Here is a 20,562-nt window from a genome sequence, read left to right as displayed (position 1 = left end):
GCATGACGATTACCCATCAGCCTAGAGTGCATGACGATTACCCATCAGCCTAGAGCGCATGACGATTACCCATCAGCCTAAAGTGCATGACGATTACCCATCAGCTTAGAGTGCAAGACGATTACCCATCAGCCTAGAGTGCATGGCGATTACCCATCAGCCTAGAGTGCATGACGATTACCCATCAGCCTAGATGATGTTTTGTGGCAAAAAACTTTGGGTACCAACTGGTCTGAGCTATCACAGCATTTACAACTTATAGAAACAACAAACATCACATCATTTACAACTTATAGAGACAAAAAACAAATTATATCATTACTCTTTATACAAACATCAAACATCGCTCCTTATATAAACATCAAACAAATCATCATTTACACCTTAAAGAGACAACAAATATGACATCATTTACACCTTATATAAACAAAAAATCAATGTCATTCACACGCTATTCAGATACATATGGTGACAGTCCCTATATTAAAACATGTTTATATTTACACAAAAGATAACCTTTCATTCCTTTTCTATTCATTTATACTTAACAGATATTTTTTTTTTATTGCACACTCTATGAGTTGTTGCTTTTTTATTTTTTTTACCTGGACAGGTCATGTCAGGTGTTGGATTGACTGGCCGGCATACATTGATGTGGTACCGCAAGTCAGTATGATCTGGTCGGATATCTATCACAACCCAGTTGCCAGTGACTCTGGCTAGTGGTGTTAGGTCAAACTGCTGACCCTTCGCATCCATCACCACACAGTTAACTGGCTGAGGCGGGCAGGCCAGAGATGTATCCACCTTGAAAGTGGTTGTTAAAGATGTCTTGTGCACAAAGGTTATCTTAGCCACCTGGGCAGATCGATCGCAGATAAAAGTGAACACATATTTTTTTGAATCTCCACCTAAAAAATTTTAAAAAAATATGTTAAATTTTGATAAGATAGCTTCATCTCAATGACAGTGTCCCTTAGATAACTATTTTGAGAGAACTGAGTAAACCCAATATATCTATGTTAAAAACATTATGCGTGAAATTTATAAACAATCTTGAGAGTGTTAGACACTTAATTAGTATTGTTAGACATTTAGTGCGTATAGAGACGCACCATAGTTGACGGACTTTGAACGTGGCATTTAGTGACATCATGGCTTGGTTGGGTTCTAGATTATTTATGTTAATTAAGTCAATAGGTGTTAGGACTTCAGAGGGATAACTTCGTAATATAGACAGAGCCTCCACCGTGACCTTTTCAGTATTAAACTTCATACTGTAATAGTTTCTTTCTTTTACTTGTTACATGTGTAGGCTCTGTTCTGTGGTAGTTTAAGAGCATCTAAGAAACCCAGACATCTGTCAGAGTCAGACAGCCATCAACAACTACTAGAGCCTTTTAAGAGTTATTTTTAGTAAAGAACATATATTTAGACAGGATAATCCTGCATTATAATGCTTTAATAGAAGGCAGGAGAGCCACTTTTACATTATACAGATGTATGCAAACGCGACATGAAGCTCTTCAAAATCGACACTAGCAGCTGGGAAGAGGTGGCACTGGATAGATCCACATGGAGAGAGAGCATAAAGGAAGGGTCACGGATTGCAGATGTCATACACAACAGAAGCAGAAAGAATGAAGAAAATGCGACGGCGCCTGGTGATTACATATGCCCCAACCTGCGATCGCAGCTGTGTATCAAGGATTGGCCACTTTTGTCACACAAGAAGTTGCAAAGGGAAAAGATCATCTCTCGAGACATAAAATGCCACAGAGTAATGCTTTATCACTAAGCCAACAACAAGGTAGAGGGGGGAGGGGGGTAAAATAATTTAAAATACATGATATGTGGTTTTAATACTAAATTTAATATAGCTCTATGTTTAAGGCCCAATTCCAGATGTTTAATTCAATTAACTATCCCATGCACCTACTGTAATCAAATAGTCCTTCATACGTGAGAGTTAGTTCCCCTTGGCTTGAGTACTTGAGTTCAGTACTGTGCTTGGCCACTGAGGTGCCACTCTTGTCTGCCTTGAGTTCACAAATGCCTGTAGGCTTATTTTTATCAAATTGACCACAAACACTGTCTGGGAGGCTGCCACATAGATTTAGCTGAAGGAGCAGAAAATCGGTTTCCTTATAGTATAATATGTTTGGCAAGATAAGGGAGGCAACTATGGGTCCTAGATTAGCCTGGAAGCCTAAGTGGAAAAGTGGATACCAAAGAAAGAAAGCTAGACACATAAAGTCATCAGTGGAAGTCATGAGCCAAGACTTATATGTGTTACGTCATGTGAGTTCCAGTTCATATAAGCTAAGCAGATTGTAATGTAAACATGCGTTATAAATAGGGATGAACAGCCGATGAAAGGGAGTGGAAAGCTATAGTTGAAATTAAAGAACGAGAGACACTCAATAAAAATGAAGTTAATTTTTGTTAAAAATAAATTTTCTAGTTTTATTCAAGTTCTTCAACAAAAATATAATACGCCTACGATGGTATAGTTGCACTAGCTGTCTTTGATAATAATGGCAATGTTTTCTGATTCCTAAGATTAAGGATGATTGCAATGTTTCACATGACCAGGCAAGACCCAGCTGTGACCTGTATATTTTTCCACATCTGATACAGACAAAATATAGCAACCAAGTAACCACAGCATGACATATAGGAAGGTGTAGTCTAAAGGATATAGCATAAAAAATATTTATCAGATTCATGGCTGGGAAGCTGAAGTGATTTTACATAAATTTAAGGAGATGGCTGAGATCTTTCAGATTAAATGAGTAAGTAAATTATTCATCAATATAGAATGGATAGGAGTGGAGATATGCAGATGAAAAATTAAAGTACATGATAACATGCTTAATTAAAATGTGAGAAGTAGTCAGTGGGTTAAACCTTTATTTTTTGTATTTTAAATATTTATCTAATATCTTGATAGAAATAATTTTATCAAAATAGGACTATTTATGTAAATATTTAGTCTAGTGAATTGTAATATCCTGGATCCAGCAATAAAAAAAAAATTAATTAAGTTACACAATTTTTAGCTTTGATTTGATTGCTTTAGATAAGACAGTTATCTACCTTGAAATGCTGAGAGTTGTCAGCAGATGTCACTTCATAGCCGTCTGCTTTCTTCAGGGGGAGTAAATTAAATAGAAAACCTGTGTTTCTGTCTTGAACAGTGCACTCTGATCCATTGCTACTTTGTGTGACGTCAGTGGTGACTGGACATGCTGCTTCCGTATCCCATTGGATAACATACTCACAAGGACTTATGAGCCTTGGTGGCCTCGGTCCACCGAGCTGGCCAGAAAAGATTTTTAAAATTACTAAACCAAAAATTTCATATAAAGGTGATCGACAAAGATAAATCATAAATTGTTTTTAATGAACATTAATTTTTGATATGCAAATTGCATTTTAATCTATCTGATCAAGACTTTCCTTCTTATTTAAGTAATACAGCTTGTACAGGAAACTGAACATTTGTTTAAAAAAAAAGATTTAGGAAATGCTAAAATATTTATATAACAATGGAAGATAACTCATTTTAAAATAACAAAAACTAGTAAGTGAAATCGGGGGGGGGGGGGGGGGGGGGGGAATGTCTCAGTAATTAAAAAAGAATCACTGAGCGCTGGCCAAGAAATAGTTAAAAAGATATACACTTACAAAGTCCAAAGCACACCCTGCACTCATACAATGTGAAAAAATGATTTGCCATTCAGTCGACCATTTAAGTTTGCTTCAATAAGCCAAGAGCAGCAAAAGTAAAACTTTAATTTTATATTTTTATACTTTGTGTCTTGTACAAATTTGTTGAATGAGATGAAATAATAAAACCTGAAAAATCATTTTATATATAGTTTATCAGACACTAGGTGGTGCGGAAAAATCAAAAGATCATTAGGATTAGCTTAAACTTTCCCAAACACGAAGCTACTTCTATATCATTCAGCCAGCTTTTTCTGCTGAGCCTTTTCTGCAGTCTGTGCCAAGGCAAAGTAGCAAGCTGGGTTGTTGTTGTTTTTTTTAAAACTGTTCCACACAGAAATATAGAGTGTTGGTTAAGATGGATTGTCTTGGTAAGAGGGGAATTTATTTGGGACATTCAAAAATGGTATGACTGACAACCTAACCCTAATATACCAGAACTAACAAGATGCAGGCAAAAGAAAAATAGGTAGATTGAAAGATTGATGAAAACAGGAAACTGGTCAATAGACCAGGACAGACAAAAAAGTGGAGTTATTACCAATTAAACAAAATACAAATGACTAATAAAGACAACGATCCCAGCAACACTACAACTCACTAGATTTCCTTTAGCGCAAACAAATTGAATGGTAGTTGTAAACTGTTTGACTGTGCCATCCTCCGTACAGTTCTCTCCACTTGTGTAGACCAGCTTCACCTCATGGGAAGACTTATCAATTACAGGTGAAGATACAGCTTTACCCAGGTTGCCATGAAACAACGTCTCCTGTTAAGGGTTAAAGTAAACAAACTTAACAACACAATAAAATATTCACAAAGAATGCAGTTTTTATTGTGGACACCTAACAAGGTACAATTTAACAGGAAGTTACTTTTTTAAAACTTTTAGATAAAATGAGCTCGCCATGTCTTGTACAGAACAAAAATAATAATAATAATCTTCATTATTTATAAGAAATTTGTCTTACAATTTGTGCTTTACACCAACCAAAACATTATAACTATAGAAAACCAAAATATACATTCACATCAGAATCACTCATAATTTACACGTGAAATGTTTATTTAATGATTTGATTGCCAGTGGGACAAAAGAGTGTTTGTGTCTGTTAGTCTTTGTTATCGGTGTCTTGTAACTCTTTTGTGATGGTAAAATCACTAAATCCTTACACAAAGTGTGAATTTTTATTTCTAGAACCTTTTTTAGCTTTCTTATGAATGTTTGTCTCAAACAGCTGCCCAAATGGGTTTTTTTTTTTTTTGCCAATGACTTTTAGGACTCTATGAAGTTTATTTTTATTTTTAATGTTCAGATTGCCAGGCAATGATGTTAAAATTTAAAATATTGCAGATGTGAGAGTGATAAAACATCGCCAAGGCCTTTTCACTAGCATTAAAAAAGGAGATTTTTCTAAGTAATCATAAACTTTTTTGCTGATATAATCAGTATTTGCAGTAAAATTTAATTTATTGTCTGAGATAGTACCAAAGTATTTAAAAGTTTGCACTATTTCAATGTTCTCTCCAACTACAGAAGCAATATCATTTTCCTTCTTTACCCTACAAAAATCAATTATCATAGCTAAATTTCACTAATGAAAGTAATGTTTTATTGCAGTGTACAAGGACAACCAGAGAAATTGAGTGTTTTTTTTTCTGTTCTGTAGTATGATTAATTTTACCATACAAAATATTGTTTAGATTTTCATTTTCATTTGCTTAGTGAGATAAAACAACTTTAAAAAAAAAAAAAGGGAAATAGAAGTGAATGGGTTTAAACAAGTGGACAAAATTTCCCTACAAGGCTCGTAGCTCAATAGAGATAGTTCAAAAATGAGACTCACTTTCCCATTGGTGTCAAGGCTCATAGCTCAAGTCATATAACTCAATAGAGAAATTGAAAAATGTGTCAGACTTACTTTCCCATTGGTGTCAATAGTGGTGGCACACACAGAAGAGAAACGGTTGCACTGAGCATGAGGGACGGTGCCTAGAGGCCGGCAGACATTGATATAAAGCTTTGTCCTCTGACCCTGAGAGTCACTTGAAATTTCCGTCTCCCAAAAGCCAGAAACTTTTGACAAACTGAAAAAAAAAAAAGTCTAGGTATCAATAGAAAGATAAGAGACATTTTAGATTTGATTTAGTTTTATGGGTTATGCCCAATTGAGCCACTTTTCTAACACACTTACTGCTAAAAGGCTTGTCTAAAAAAAAAATTTTAAGATTTTTATAAAACAGTAAAAAGTACTGGTATCACAAATAAATACAAGTCTTTTTTTTTATAACTAGATCCTAGATGAAGCAAATTTTATAAGATGTTTTACCCATCCTAATCTAATCCTAATCCACCCTACAACTACTACAGCCCAACATAACCAACACCCTGTACAGCAGTGCTGAACAACTGAAGGAAACAGCCCACTATTTTTCCTTGGCACATTCTGCAAAAGAGCTCACAGCTCAGCAGCAAAAAGCTGGCTAGAAGAAGATAAAAAAAGAAATTTTATCCATGAGACTAATGAGACTGAGACTCCGTTTCCAAGCTGCCATGGTACTACACCTTGTCGCAATTCATCAGATGAGGAAAAACTGTTGTAGTTTTTTTTAAAACCTTCTTTAAAGGAACCTAACAATTATTAATTAAAAGATGAACAAAACTGATTGCAAAGCATTTAATAGTAGTGAAACATCTTGAACCAAAAATAAAATGGTAAAATAAGCTACAAACAACATAAATACAGCACCGTGAAACTCAACATTCTTTATTAGTGCCAACAATCTGTTATTCAATTTTTGAATAAACAATCTAGGCACCCAAGTGTTCCCACTTTTCCCAGTCAAAAGCCATCCTCATAAGAGTTAAGAAAAATCCATTCGGCAACATAGTTTAACAAGTTCTACTCTCATCCTGGTACTCTATAAAGATAACCTTTTAATTAATAAATGTGTCTGAACCACCCTAGCCCTAGATTTTATCACTTTTAAATACTAAAAAGCTCTTCCTGTTTACTCACTAATTTATGGATTTGTACTATGACCAACATATTTCATCTCTTAGTTTCAGTTACCTAACAATGTTTGAAGTCAAGGGAGTGATATCAACAATTGCATCTTTTCAAATTCCCAGAGGACAGCAAAAGACCAGGAGAGATGGTACAGAGATGTAAAAGAGTAAAGCACTGGTAACCTAATTCCACCATCTTAATGTTTCATTACCATCTATGAGGAACACTGACAAAGGCTGCTGCCATACATTTGAAAGCGACAAAAGAAAAGCTATGGCTGAAAACAGCAGAAGATGGAAACTACATGAAATATCGCCCTCTTCCATAATATTCAGACACAAAGGCAGGCCTTATTATTGAAATATAAAAAAAACAATAAAAGTCACTGACAAATCACTCACCTTGATAAGTCATACTGGTTATGGCTTTCTTCATCAGTGACAGCACATTCTATAGGGGACAGTGGACAAGCATAACTTGTACGCCACAAGAATGCATATGTAAAATCCTTTTCCTCTAGAAACTCTGGATTTCCAACATCCTCTGAGCGGTCACAAACAAATGCGATTTCTGCACTTCGAGGTGTGTTGTCCTTATCGTTGTATTTCTCTCCGTTTGTGTAGGTCAGATTTAGCACACCATCAAAGTATTCCAGTTGAGTGGCTGGCTCAGCTACTTTAAACTCACCACTACAAATAATAAACAAACCCCAAATTAAAAAAAACACAAGTCTGAAGTAATTAAACTTAAGATTTTTTGTCAGGCCTCATGTTCATTAAGCAAGTAAAACCTTGGGACATCAAAGTTTAGAACATGTGAAACAATGTTTTCTGAGTTCTCTGACAAACAGAGTTATAGAAATAGCCCACCAGAAACAAAGTATAAAAGTATACTAGAATAGATATCCTCAAAATACCCAAGAAAAATAGCCTGCCAAAAACAAAGCATAAAAGTATACTAGAATAGATATCCTCAAAATACCCAGGAAAATTCCTGAAGAATACTAGAAAACAATTGCAAAAGTTTCCATTTTAATATCCCCAAATAACCCAGTAAAACCCAAATAAACTCCCAAGTACTCAAGTAAACTCCCAAAAAGTGTAAGAGCTTCTTTTATAATTAAAGCTTTCTTTCAACCTAGCTATGTAGATTTTGTCAATAGGACCAAACTTACCCGTCTTTAAACTGACAGATAGAAGCATTGTTGTGGGGTGCAGTCACACAGTGCTTATCATCATTAATCTTGGCGCACACATTAATCAGATAGGTGAAACCATCAGCTGCATGCACAGTGTAGTCCTCTTTGTCTTTCTTCAATGGGTTCAAATCATAGACATAGCCTGCATGGAATGAAGTTTATTTATGCAACGTACCTTAAACTAAATGTGTATCAAAAATATTGTACATAATCTATTTAATAAATGCAATATGAAGCTCTTCAAAATCAACACTAACAGCTGGGAAAAAGTGACACTGATTAGATCCACATGGAAAGCGAGAATAAAGGAAGGGTCCTAGATTGCAGATGCCATAAAGGACAGTAGCAGAAAGTAGGGTGAAAGTGCAAAGGCGCCTGGTGATTACAGATGCCCAACCTGTGACCGCAGATGTGTATCAAGGATTAGCTTCTTTAGTCACAAAAGAAGTTACAAAGGGAAAACAGTATCTCTCGAGATGTAAAATGCCACATAAGAAGATTTTAAAAACTTCCTTCACTAGTTTCCATTCCCAGAAATAGAATAAAGAGTAGGAACCCCTCCCTTCCTGTTCATAACCAAAACCTGTTCACGCCTGCATGTATGAATGGGGCAGGAAACAGAGAAAATCAGAGCTCTGGGCTAAAGAAGGTAAAATATGTGCCAAACTGTAGTAGCCAAATGGGTGTACATTAACTCTCTGCCACCTAAAAGGCTCTTATTAGTAGAGTTTAACAACAATATAAATTGTAAGAAGATTAAATCTCATATATCATCAGTCTGACAGAGATCTTATCTTATACATTACAGACATTCCTTTAAAAAGAAGACTACTTAGCCCTACATATAATTCTGTGTTAATCTAGTCTTATCTTATGAATTACAGATGTTCTTTCAAAATAGAAGATAATTAAAATGGATCACTTGATTTGAATGGAAGTTTTCGCAACCCCCCTTCCATAGATAAACAAACAATATTTGAGGCACTAGGCATACTATGAAAAAAAAATGTTAGGTGAATTTTTGTTAGTCACTGCACTTCACAAGAGGCAACCAGCCTGGTCTACACCCTATTTGGGTAACCAGCCTAGGGTTATGCAAAACACCTCTAGTATTGGTCTATGTTTCCCATGGGTCTACAACCTATAATTGTGTATAGTCTATATCCCATGAGGTGAAACAAGCCTCAATAATAAATTATTAACTTTGTCAACAAAACAAACCACTTAACCTGTGACGTGTAAACTAAACAATAACAGAAATTAACTAATCAATATCAAGTTTAACCGAAATAATAAAACACTTTCTATCCTCTAAGCCACTTACCAGAAGTTTTGTCATCAATACGACAGTTATCCCCAGTTTTACGGGACAAAACACATGCCGCTGAGGTGTACCATTCAATCTCAAAGTAGCAGTCATCATTAGATTTACGAAACAGTTTTGGTGCACTCATAGTGCTACCTGAAATTGAGGCAAAAGCTAAATGAAAATGTTGCACAAATTGTAACCACAGACTTAGCTACATCATAATTAGGCAGTTAAAAAAAATGTGGTAAAACGGAAGTATTAAGTAAATCCTAATGTTTTCTTGAGCTTGTTTAATGTAAAATAGGTAATAAAAAAAATAATTTTTCAGTAGTTATAGGTAACAAGCTATGCAATTTTACATTATGTTAGTTCTTAGCATTTTTTTCTGAGAAAAACTGACATGATTAAGTCCCTGGCTAAAATTCCTTTTCAAATATCTGTACAAAATCTAACTATTTCTAACATTTCAATCAAATTGATCTAAAAAAAATATTGTTGTACACACTTGACAAGGCCTAAATGCTTTAGACGAGCCTTAAACTATTACAAATGCTATAATTTTTTTTAGATTCAAAATGTTTATTATACTTATACACCGCTGCCTGGTTTGGCAAACTGAACATTAATAGAATAAATAAAAATCCCACACACTGTTTGTAAGATCTCTGGCATCAAACAAACCCCACTTGAACACCTATTAAAATAATAGAAGCTAAAAGATTAAAAACAAACAACAAAATAAGACACGCTTGGACAATAAGTCATGATGGTAACATTTTACAATCACCAAGAAAATATGAGACACCAATCACAAAAACAAACAAAGAACTCTTTTGTTCCTTATCTATTAAATCACTGAATGCGATCCAACCTTCTGTTGTAACATGTATTAGAACGTAAGGTTTGATTGAAAGTGTGGTAAGAGCATCTCTTTCCTTAGCACTCATTGTGTTACGTATAATGCACAATTGTAAGACAAATTTCCTCAAGAATATTTATTATTATTTTCGGCCACATCATGACAAATAACATCAATATTCAGAAGACATAAAAAAAAAACCCATTTGATCCCATAACCTTTACAAGTTGCTGAACTAAAAAAAATGGTTACCTGGAGCGCAGATGAAATTGACAATGGTCTGACGGATGCAGCCCATGTCTGTCTTTGAGCCATCAATGTAGTTGAGAGTTAACGAGTCAGTCACTGGGTTGTACTTCAGCGACTGCTTGAACTGGCCGAGACTTTGAGCTTCACCATTTCCTGCATCAAACATTTTTAAACTTTCTGGTACAGCCATAACTAACATTTTATTTTAAACAAATGGATGAAAAGACTACCTACAAGACTAAAAACAACATCTGGACTATAGTTAAAATTCCTACCAGTTCTGCAGATGGCACTTTCTGGAGGACAGTTCTTAGTATTATCTGTACGTAAAACATTGTGGCAGACATTTAAAAAATAGCTCTGCTTGTCAGCCTCATTTTCACCGGTAATGACTTGCCAATTGGTTTCTGCATTGAACACACAAATAAAGTATCAATTAAAAAGAAGGTCAGTCATCTGCTATTTTTATTTCACAAACCTTCTTTTTTTTTATTCTATAGTTTAGAGATATCAAAACTTTTTTTCTTCAACTTTACAGATGTTTAACCATAAGTTTACAACAATATTTGTAAATTAAAAGGTTAAACAACATGTCCCTGAAGAAAACTAAACTAAAATAGTTAACTATTGATTGTTATTTTACTTTGAGGCCAACTAGTATAACAGTAGAGCATTATTAAGATTTGTATTCTATTAGCTGTGAATACTCTTACCTTCATTCTTGATAAGACTTGAGAGGTCATACTTCTTTCCTCCAAATTGAACCTTACAGTCCTCCGAGGAAACTGGTTCTACTGGCTCCACACATGCATACTTTGTGCTCCATCGGAAATAATAAGAGCAATTATTGTGCTGCACAAACTCAGGTTTTCCAACTACGTCGTTAACTGCAAATGTTGCGAAAAAATGTTGGTGTTTTTCAATGACATATATTCATGTATCACAATGCATGGTGGCTGAGTGGTTAAACGCTTGGCTTACAAACTTAGGGTCCTGGGTTTGAATCTCAGTGAAGACTGGGAATTTGAATTTTGGAATTTTTAGTTCGCCACTGAGTCCACCCAACTCTAATGAGTACCTGACGTTATTTGTGGAAAGCAAAGTAGGTTGGTCATTGTGTTGGCCACATGACACCCTCATTAAACATTGACCAAAGAAACAGACAAACTTAACATCATCTGACCTATAGATCACAAGGTCTGAAAGGAGAGCTTTACTATATATTCCTGTATACGTTTCTGTATCACTAGATGCTGCTTAATTTAGAAATAAGTTCATTGAGTCCACCCAACTCTAATGAGTACCTGACGTTATTTGTGGAAAGCAAAGTAGGTTGGTCATTGTGTTGGCCACATGACACCCTCATTAAACATTGACCAAAGAAACAGACAAACTTAACATCATCTGACCTATAGATCACAAGGTCTGAAAGGAGAGCTTTACTATATATTCCTGTATACGTTTCTGTAACACTAGATGCTGCTTAATTTAGAAATAAGTTCATTGAGTTTACATTAGGAATTTACATGCACTAAGATTGTTAGTCAATTCATATTTTTAAAAAAAGGATTGGGATTTTTGCCAATCTGAAGATTGCAGATTTTTTTATTTTTTATTTCAGATCCAGACTTAATTCCCTGAGGTCACCCATCCCTAAATGATTAAATTAAGTAAAATGAGTTGATTAGTGGGCTGACTACATAACACCCCTTTGTTAGCCATAGCATTGGAAACTATGAATTAGTAAATTCAAGGAAACTGCTTTATTCTGTCTAAACTTGATTCTTTATGAGTTCAAAAAAGTTAAAAGCATTAACCTTTTCCATCACTAAAGTAGCAGTTACTTACAGAGTATAAAAAAAATTTGTCATGACAGAGTAGGCCTACCTGCTGTTTTATCGCAGACAAATTCAATGGTAGTTGCCCTTTTATATTTGGAACTACAGCTGTCTCCATCTTTGTAAGTCAACAACAAGTTACCATCAGAATATCTATCATGAAATATAGTTTACATATCTTAGTCAATATTTAAGCTTAGCTTTTTACTAACCGCCCACCTCCCGAAAAAAAAATAATTTGGTAATAAGAAAAAGACTATGCCATCTATTAAAAACAAATTACAAAAATTTTACAAAAAAATGTTTAGTCAATTATTGAAATATCTGAATATTCTTTCATATAAAGGAAATGAACAAAGTGATTTGTCTTGAATAAAAAATGTAATATTTTAAATTGAAAATACCCATTCCTAGGTGCAATGGACATTAAGTTTCATCCAAAAGTGGACAATTTTGTTTTTAAAAACTAAGTCGACTTTGAAAAGTAAACAAATATATATATATATATAAAGAATTTGAACAATAGATTTGGATTTGAGATTTTATGGCATAGTGGCACAATTTAGGCCATGTCGTGCCCATATTCCTTCAAAGACTCAATCCTCTAATCAACAAATATATTAGGAAAGTTAAAAGCTGTACAAGTTACTGTTCAAGTGATAAAAAAAGTAAACAAAAAAATATTTAAAGAATTCGAGGAAAGAACCTCACATGAGCTGCATGAAATTTAATTTTCCAACTGTTTGTTCAAATGTATCATCATCCCATTTCCTCTGGCACACTGGGGTAAGACCTTTATCCTTGCACGCTGCCACATTGCCACAGACATTAATGTAGTAGACATACTGATCATTTCCCTCTGTTGCATTCACCAAGTAGGACCCACCTGTGGAGTAGGTTTTAATTTTTTGTTTTTAATATTTTCTTTTGTGGAGTCCCTCCACACAGTTACAGAAATAAGAAAGAACAGATTACCATAAAGGGGAACCTTGACAGAATGTCAGAAGGACAATCTGTCAATACAAGCAAAAAAAAACGCAGACCAGGAACATGAAGGCTTGATGATAAAGAGGCAGATGAAAATAGAAAAATGTGTTAGAAAAAGGTCAAGGCCTGTAGCGCCAATGGGGTTAGTGAGTGTGTTTTTGTTTCGTGTGCGAATTTTGTTTGCATTTACATCTATATTGTTATTGTTATAGTAGTTATGCTGAGATGGTCAATTGCAGTCATGAATTTCCATTTGATTGGACCAATAAAAATTATCTTACTTATTATCTTTCATAAGTATGATTTGAACCTATCTTTACATCTAACTTCCAAACCACACAGTAGCCTGATTGGAAATTTATAAGTGATGAACCCTAAACAAGGCAAAAAGTTTACATTTGGACTTAAAGTCTCAGATTTTTGACAAAATGGTGGGTTTTTTTCATTCGAGGTGGGTCAAACATCCCCATTTAACGTTGTGATTTCCCAAAACTGACACAGAATTGTAGAAGGAACTGACAGGTGGAAGAGATAGTAAGAGAAAAAAAAATTGATTGTCCTCCTGCCCAAACCAGTAAAGTTGAATGCTAATAAATTACTGTTTAAAGGATTAAATATACCAGATTTGTGCGTCAGTGGTGACAGGTCAATGTTAATTCCGTGCTTCTCTGCTGTCATTTGGCAGGTGTTGCTGATGATGTAATCGGTGGGGCATGCGTATTCAGTGAACCACTCTATATTCATTGAACAGGTCCATTTAAAGTCACTAATAAGATGGGGGCCTTTGCTCTATAAAAAAACAACAACTGAGTTTTCAATTACAATCAAATACTATTCATATCACATGAAATAAGCTTATATACTTTGCAAAGTTTACAAGTAAAGAAATAAAAAAAATGTAATATACAAAGCTTATATTAAGTGCAATAGTATTAATTAGTTAGGATTAGTGATGTTATTTAATTTGTAATAGATCTAGACTAACAATAATAAATCTGTGCAATTAGATAGTTTTACCAATTGTTTTTGTTTAGCGCAATTTCAATGTGCTATGATCCTATCATTTGTCTGGATCAATTGGACAAGGAGGGAGGGGGAAGAGAGAAAGAAGGGGGTATCTTGTGAATATTACCATGATTGTTTTTTAAATGCATTTAATAAAAAAAAAGTAGTACAAAATTGTTATTAACTTGAACACGAGGGCTCAAACCTCCTCCAGCCAATAACTAACCACTGTGCTAGCCAAGTGCTTATGAAAATAAAACGTTTTATTGTTTTTTTCTAACTTTTAAGCAATGACCTTTCTCTAAACAAGACATTAAAAGGTGACTAATTCAAGTTATATCACCACATTTGTCAGTACAATTTCTTTTCCTTGTTCAATATCAAACAAAATACTTAATTACTAATAGTTAATTAACTAAATGGTGAATTTTTTAAAATTGATTCTTGCAAAATTTCAGCTTGATCCAAGATTGGCTAAGGAAGAATAAATTTTTACCAGCCAGAAAGAGTGAGTTGATATCAGCTATGTGAAATTTTTTTTTTCTAGACAATCAGGAATAAACTATTAAAAGACCAACAGCAACTATCTTACAATTAAGCTATCAAAGATACAGCCACACCACATATATAGATACACAGACCACAAATTTCATGTATATATAAGGCTAGTTATCTTCGAGTCCGAAGATACATATTTCGCCACATCCAGGGCAAGCATAACCATTGTCCACCGGTGGTTGATTTAGATTTTCTTTTTGTCTCACATTTGTATTCCGCTGCCTTTGTGAGTGACCTCCAGCTGTTTTGTTCTGAAGCCACATGCAATCAGGTGCTCTCTTCTATGTCAGATAAGGCAAGATGGCACCTAAGCTGGTCTTTAAATTTCATGTAAATACACACTATTTCATGCAGTGTAACACATCACAATTGCTGTTACTGATACTTGCAATGCATTATAATTATTTTTCAATAAGGCCAATTTGTAAACAGATTATATAAAATAAAAATAAATTTAAGCTTATAATAAAAAAAAAAGCTAAACCATCACAAATTTTAGTGCAATGAAAGTAACAGAAGCATCAAAGAACACCAACTATTACTATGCAATCTCAAGATAAAGAGTTGTGATGGCTAAGAGGTAAAGAAGTGGCTCTCTGAACTGCACGCCTCGAGCTTCAAACCTCCCAATTTTTTTCTAACCTTATTTCTAAAGAGTTCCTGATCTTAATGTGTATTGGCGAGCAAGTGAATTTCAATGAAAACCCTATGCACAGTTGCCTCCCACCAGTTTCTAAAGCATCCTTTAAGTTTATTTTACCTGACTTTAATTCCCAGAAAATTCTGAAAGTTACTTACACCTCCTCGTTTTGGGCAATAGAAATTAATAGTAGTAGATGGATCCATAATACAACTTGGAGGCCTGATGGTGGAGGTGTAGACAAGTCTCACTCCTTCACTTGTGGCTTGTAGTCCAGTCTTTGGACGCCCATTGTCACTCACTGATTTATTTACAACTTTGCATGCTGATGACCCTTTGACACAGTCTTTAGTATCGTCAGTTACTGTTGCATCTAAACACATAAATTACAGATATTTTAAAAGACCACATGAAAAAAAAAAAATAATAAGTTATAGGTGGGTTTGTATTGCCACATAAAAAAAACAACATTTTTTCCATTTTCCTTACTCATCAAACACAAATACTATGCCTTAGTATTAAAACTAACAATTTAATGTATATAACCCTGTTAAAAAACATAATGTAGATTCAAGGAGCCATGATAGCATAACAGACATAATAAACATGAAACTTAAATTGACCAACTAATCTAAACAAAGTTTTGAACAGATAGGTCTTAATGTTCTTCTTGAATGACATGAATCTTGTCTAAGATAATTGGGGAGCCAAGTTCCAAACCTTTGGTCCATGTCCTGAAATAGCATGGAAACCATACATTTTGAGGGAGAAATATCACACAACTAGACACACCCATGGAGGACAGTGCTCTATGGGTGGGACATATGGAGTGATCAATTCAGTTAAAATGTTCTGTTTGTGATAATAGTAGAGTAAAGTAACCCTTTCAGAGCCTTGCAATCTATGAAGCAGGTGATGTAAAGACCATCTGTTTTTGTGGCCCATGGTTAACAAAGGTACCATGTAGCCAGCACAACCACCAACCACCTTTACTTTCCCCCATTAGAGCTTGGGTGGACTCAGATGCACTCTAAAAATCCCATTCTTCACCAGGATTAGAGCCCGGGACACATTGGCTCAGAAGCCAAGCGCTTTACTAATCAGCCTCTGCGCCACCATTTGTGATAATAGACCAAGTGAAATTTGTAAATCAGCATAAGTATTTTTTTTATGTAAAAATACTAGGGAACCAACCAATTGTGATGTCTCTGCAAACATTTATCAAAATTTGGGTTTGGTCATTCTCTGAATCGACTGAATAGCCTCCCGTCAGTTTGATCAAAGGTGTCAGGTCAATAAGACTTCCATCTTTAACAACAGCACAAGGAACTTCCTTATCAGGGGTGGGAAGTTTTTGACAGAATAAATAGGACTCCCACTCAAATTGTACAGTGCAGATCTCATTTTCTCCCTGGTACTTTGGATAGCCCTAGATTGAAACAAAAATATACATACAAAAGAAATTAGTTATGGATTGTAACAGATGATTATAGATGTTATGCCAGACTGGTTTTTTTTTTTTAGTTAAAGTATAATATTTCTAGTTCTTACCATTAGTTTTCATAGATCAGTGGTAAAATCAAGATAACTTAAAACTTCAATAAAATGGAGTAAAAAAAATTTGCTTTTTTGTTTTAATTTATAATTTACAGATATTCTTTCAAGATTTATGAGCCCTGTGCATACATAAACCTTATCAATCTGATGTTTTAAGTTTTGGATGTTCCTTCAGAAATGAAAATAATTACATTGTAGCCAAAACCTCCTGCAGGACAGTGGAGGATGGCAGAGGGTAGGACATGTTTTGGATGTTTCTTCAGAATTAAAGATAAATACATCCTAGCTCAAACCTCATGCAGGACAGCTAGCAGGGTTCAGATTGCATACCTTATGACCAGACAGCCAACTGATATTGTTATAACATAGAAACAGAACAAGCTGGAAAAATAAAATCAAGAGTTTGATGGAGGCTTTGGAAAATAAGATGCACTGTCCTAAGGAGGCAAAATGAACAAAAAGGTCAGTCAGACATTTGTTGCGAATCTCAAAAGAGAATTTCAAGCTTCAACTCTGAATATATCTTTTGTCGTCTACTTAAGAATTCTCCTCCAATTCTTCGTATTATTTTGCCAGTAAGCTGATAGTTAGGCTGACGTTGAAAGAAATTTTGTGTTGTCTGTCATACACACATTCTTCTTTTGAGATCAGAAAAAAAAAGTCCTTTTAACATGCTATTATGCTCCACAACACAAATGTTTAACAACATTGCAGATAATAGTTGTTGACTTACCCTTGTACATTAAGCATACAAAGGGCTACAATGGTGTTAAACAGGTCATAAAACTGAAATATGCAGGTTGTACTGAACTAATATTTTGCACTAAATAATTATGCCCATAGAATAAAACTGGAATATGCAGAACATATTGGAATTATATTTTACCCTAAGTAGTTATCCATATATACTAAACTCACCAAGGTTTTCCCACACTTGAAGTAAAAAATTGTGGAATAATATTTGTCAGAACCACAAGGTTGTCCTTTAAATGTAAGCAAGAGTTCTCCATCTGTACCAAATGGTGTCTTTTCATTGGATGGTGCTGAAGAATAGTTTCCATAACTAACTGATATGGTAGAATTTTTGGATTGTGCACAGACAGCAGTCCCATCTGGACAGTTGGTGCTCTTCAGTTTGCTGCACAGGTTAATCTCATAGATTGTGCCATTTAAACTGTCAACTGTTTTCCATGGGCTAAATCTGAAATAGGAAGTCTTAGTTATTTCCTGAAGAATAATAAGGATTATTATTATTATGATTAAATGCTAACTATACAGACTACATAGGTGAAGATAGACAGCTGCCAAATAATTGACCAGAAAAACTAGGGGCCTTCTATGGGAAGTTTTACCATGCACGTATTGTATAGTATACTGAGTATACTTATATAGGATGATTCTAAAAGATCAAGATCTAGACTATATATATAACTATATAGATTCTATATTAATTTTATATACTAAAGATTTAGATCATGATCTAGAATAGATTATTTTTCTAGGTAAGTCATCATAGACATAGAGGAGAATAGATCTAAGTCATAATCATAATTGACATAGATCTAGATCTAATTAACATAATAATAATGATGGTGACTTTATTGTCAATGAATAATCATATATATATATATAATATGATAATCAAAATTATAAGTAAAATTAAGTTTTAAGTCAATCATCATAAGAGTTAAGAGTAAGACTCATAAGAGTATTAGTATTAAAAGTGATTCTCCTCTACTGAGAGGCTCTAAGCCTCTACTACTTACTACTACTACTAGATCTAGTTACTAGTCTAGATCCTAGGGCATTCTAGATTCTATGGCCTAGGGGTTGACATCCTTACTCTACTGTCCTATAAACTGCTAGACTAGCTGCTATATAAGTTTTGAAACAGCATGGCTAGACTTCCAAACCCAAGGTGTTAGCTGATTGATTGTTGTTTTTACATATTTGCTTCATGTTTTAAAAACCTTCATGAAATCATGCTAATCTTAAAGGAGGATTCCTAAGCTTTTGATTTTGAATGATACCACATTGTCAACAAATGAAAGTCCTGTTTATTTATAGGTAAGAATGATTTTGCATTTATTATCATTTTTAAGCAAGCTTGGTATTTATTGTATTTAGACCTAGATTTATGCTTAAAGTTTGTTATTTCATTAATTTTAAATGAAATTTTATCCTCCAAAATTAAAAAAACTTACCCCAAAATGCTGTTATCAGTTATAAATGATGCCAAATTAGGCAATTTTTTTAAATGGGTAAGTGGAAAATTTATAACTACCATAACAATCTATGACTATAGTATTAAAATCAATATATATATAAAATATATCTATTAGAGTAGTGTTAGAAATCTTTTTTTTTCTATACTTAGGTACACAAAATATAAAAGGAAATCAGCTTATTAAGGCAAGTTTGGACCCATCCTGATGATGTTAAATGAAGTCACTCCATGATGTAGCAACGTGGCGCCAGACGTTAGCAATTTTCGTTGATAATATGAAGTATAAATGATTTATGGATTGCTTAATGGCTTTTAAATCTTAGCTCAACCTAGTGGAGAGAATGCTATCAAGATGTTATTTTACATTATATTTATACATATTATAAGGCTGAGGAAGTTTCTACCAAAAGGCATTCTAGAAAAAGGATTGAAGTCAATTTACAAACAATTGGATTAGCTGTGAATGAATGTTAGCTGCATGTGAGATGAAAAATTAAAAATCATATAATGGGGTAGCTGTATTCCAAATTTCAAGCTTCTATCTATTATAATGGTTATAAAGTTATGATGAGATAAAGACGAAAATTCATTTGTTCAATCACAGTTTTTTGGAAATTTTCTATAGTCCATTTTTCTACACATAAATCAGAAGAACTTTGCTCCTATGACTATGTATATAAAACAGAAAGATAAATTTGGTATCACTGAGACTGTAAACCTCTCACTAGTCTCAGCAAGCTCTACGTCTACATAATTAGATTATAGATCTACTATTATACTAGATCTAGATAGTTTCTGTTGTAATGTATTTTATTTATTTTTAATTTTTTGTCAAAGTCCCTGTAGCCTAGGCTCTACTCTTAGACTTAGTAACTCTAGACCTAGTCAACTCTAGTTTAGCTAATCTCTAGACTCTAGACTGACTAGACTCTAGACTGACTGAGTCATTAGATACTCTGACTCTGACTCTCTGTCAGTCACATCACAGTGTCAGTGTCAATTGAGTGTGAGTGTCAGAGACTGTCACTAGACTAGACTAGTCACACAAGTCATAGTGGATGATAATTATGATAGTGATAGTGTGACTATGTCACAGTATGTGTCTGACTCTCACTCTGATGACTCTGACAACTCTCTTACTGTGACTGTCATGTGTGATTCTCTAACTCTCTAGTAGTCTAGATCTAGAAACCTAAATGATAGACCTTGTTGAAAAAAAAAAGCACATACTGTTCTAGAAGTGTTAAATTAAAGTTCCCTATTATGCAGTTGTCGGCAGCTATAACATTTATAAGAACCGTGAATGAAATAATAATTGTTAATCCACTTGCTATGGTGGCTGCCATTTTTGTTGTGTAGGTATTAGACAATTTTTAGTTCCTTCTCTTTTCC

At 34.2% G+C, this 20,562-nt stretch overlaps 2 protein-coding genes across 2 annotated transcripts in view; both read right to left on the bottom strand.

Annotated features, from left to right (window-relative positions):
* Positions 1–13,983, bottom strand: part of LOC106078466 (cation-independent mannose-6-phosphate receptor-like) — a 45,697-nt gene extending 31,714 nt beyond the window's left edge. Inside the window, exons 1-14 of the mRNA XM_013239335.2 lie at positions 13,804–13,983; positions 12,908–13,082; positions 12,246–12,349; positions 11,072–11,245; positions 10,634–10,765; positions 10,362–10,511; positions 9,266–9,403; positions 7,918–8,083; positions 7,145–7,432; positions 5,655–5,820; positions 4,334–4,501; positions 3,100–3,321; positions 1,940–2,120; positions 606–911 (exon numbers count right to left, since the gene is read on the bottom strand). Of these exons, the coding sequence (XP_013094789.2) occupies positions 606–911; positions 1,940–2,120; positions 3,100–3,321; positions 4,334–4,501; positions 5,655–5,820; positions 7,145–7,432; positions 7,918–8,083; positions 9,266–9,403; positions 10,362–10,511; positions 10,634–10,765; positions 11,072–11,245; positions 12,246–12,349; positions 12,908–13,082; positions 13,804–13,927 (2,494 nt within the window). The 5' untranslated portion in view covers positions 13,928–13,983. The remainder of the gene's footprint in view (positions 1–605; positions 912–1,939; positions 2,121–3,099; positions 3,322–4,333; positions 4,502–5,654; positions 5,821–7,144; positions 7,433–7,917; positions 8,084–9,265; positions 9,404–10,361; positions 10,512–10,633; positions 10,766–11,071; positions 11,246–12,245; positions 12,350–12,907; positions 13,083–13,803) is intronic.
* Positions 13,984–15,340: 1,357 nt separating this feature from the next.
* On the bottom strand, positions 15,341–20,549 carry LOC129926753 (cation-independent mannose-6-phosphate receptor-like). Its single transcript, XM_056032546.1, has 4 exons — positions 20,401–20,549; positions 17,862–18,144; positions 16,581–16,815; positions 15,341–15,759 (listed from the first exon to the last, which is right to left on the bottom strand). The coding sequence occupies exons 1-4, from the start codon at positions 20,514–20,516 to the stop codon at positions 15,503–15,505; spliced, it is 891 nt and encodes a 296-aa protein (XP_055888521.1). The 5' UTR covers positions 20,517–20,549; the 3' UTR covers positions 15,341–15,502.
* Positions 20,550–20,562: the final 13 nt, after the last annotated feature.

The sequence above is a fragment of the Biomphalaria glabrata genome, chromosome 6, assembly GCF_947242115.1.
Source record: "Biomphalaria glabrata chromosome 6, xgBioGlab47.1, whole genome shotgun sequence".
Lineage (NCBI taxonomy): Eukaryota > Metazoa > Mollusca > Gastropoda > Planorbidae > Biomphalaria > Biomphalaria glabrata.
Note: the sequence above shows the minus strand (reverse complement) of the source record. Positions and strands in the feature narration are given on the sequence as shown.

What these genes read in the sequence shown, in the direction of transcription:
- LOC129926753 (XM_056032546.1), bottom strand. Translation starts at nt 20,516, where the DNA reads ATGGCAGCCACCATAGCAAGTGGATTAACAATTATTATTTCATTCACG. An exon ending in AATTTAACACTTCTAGAACA is followed by an intron (nt 18,145 to 20,400) that starts GTATGTGCTTTT and finishes TTCCTATTTCAG; the next exon opens with ATTTAGCCCATGGAAAACAG. An exon ending in TCAAGTGTGGGAAAACCTTG is followed by an intron (nt 16,816 to 17,861) that starts GTGAGTTTAGTA and finishes GTTTCAATCTAG; the next exon opens with GGCTATCCAAAGTACCAGGG.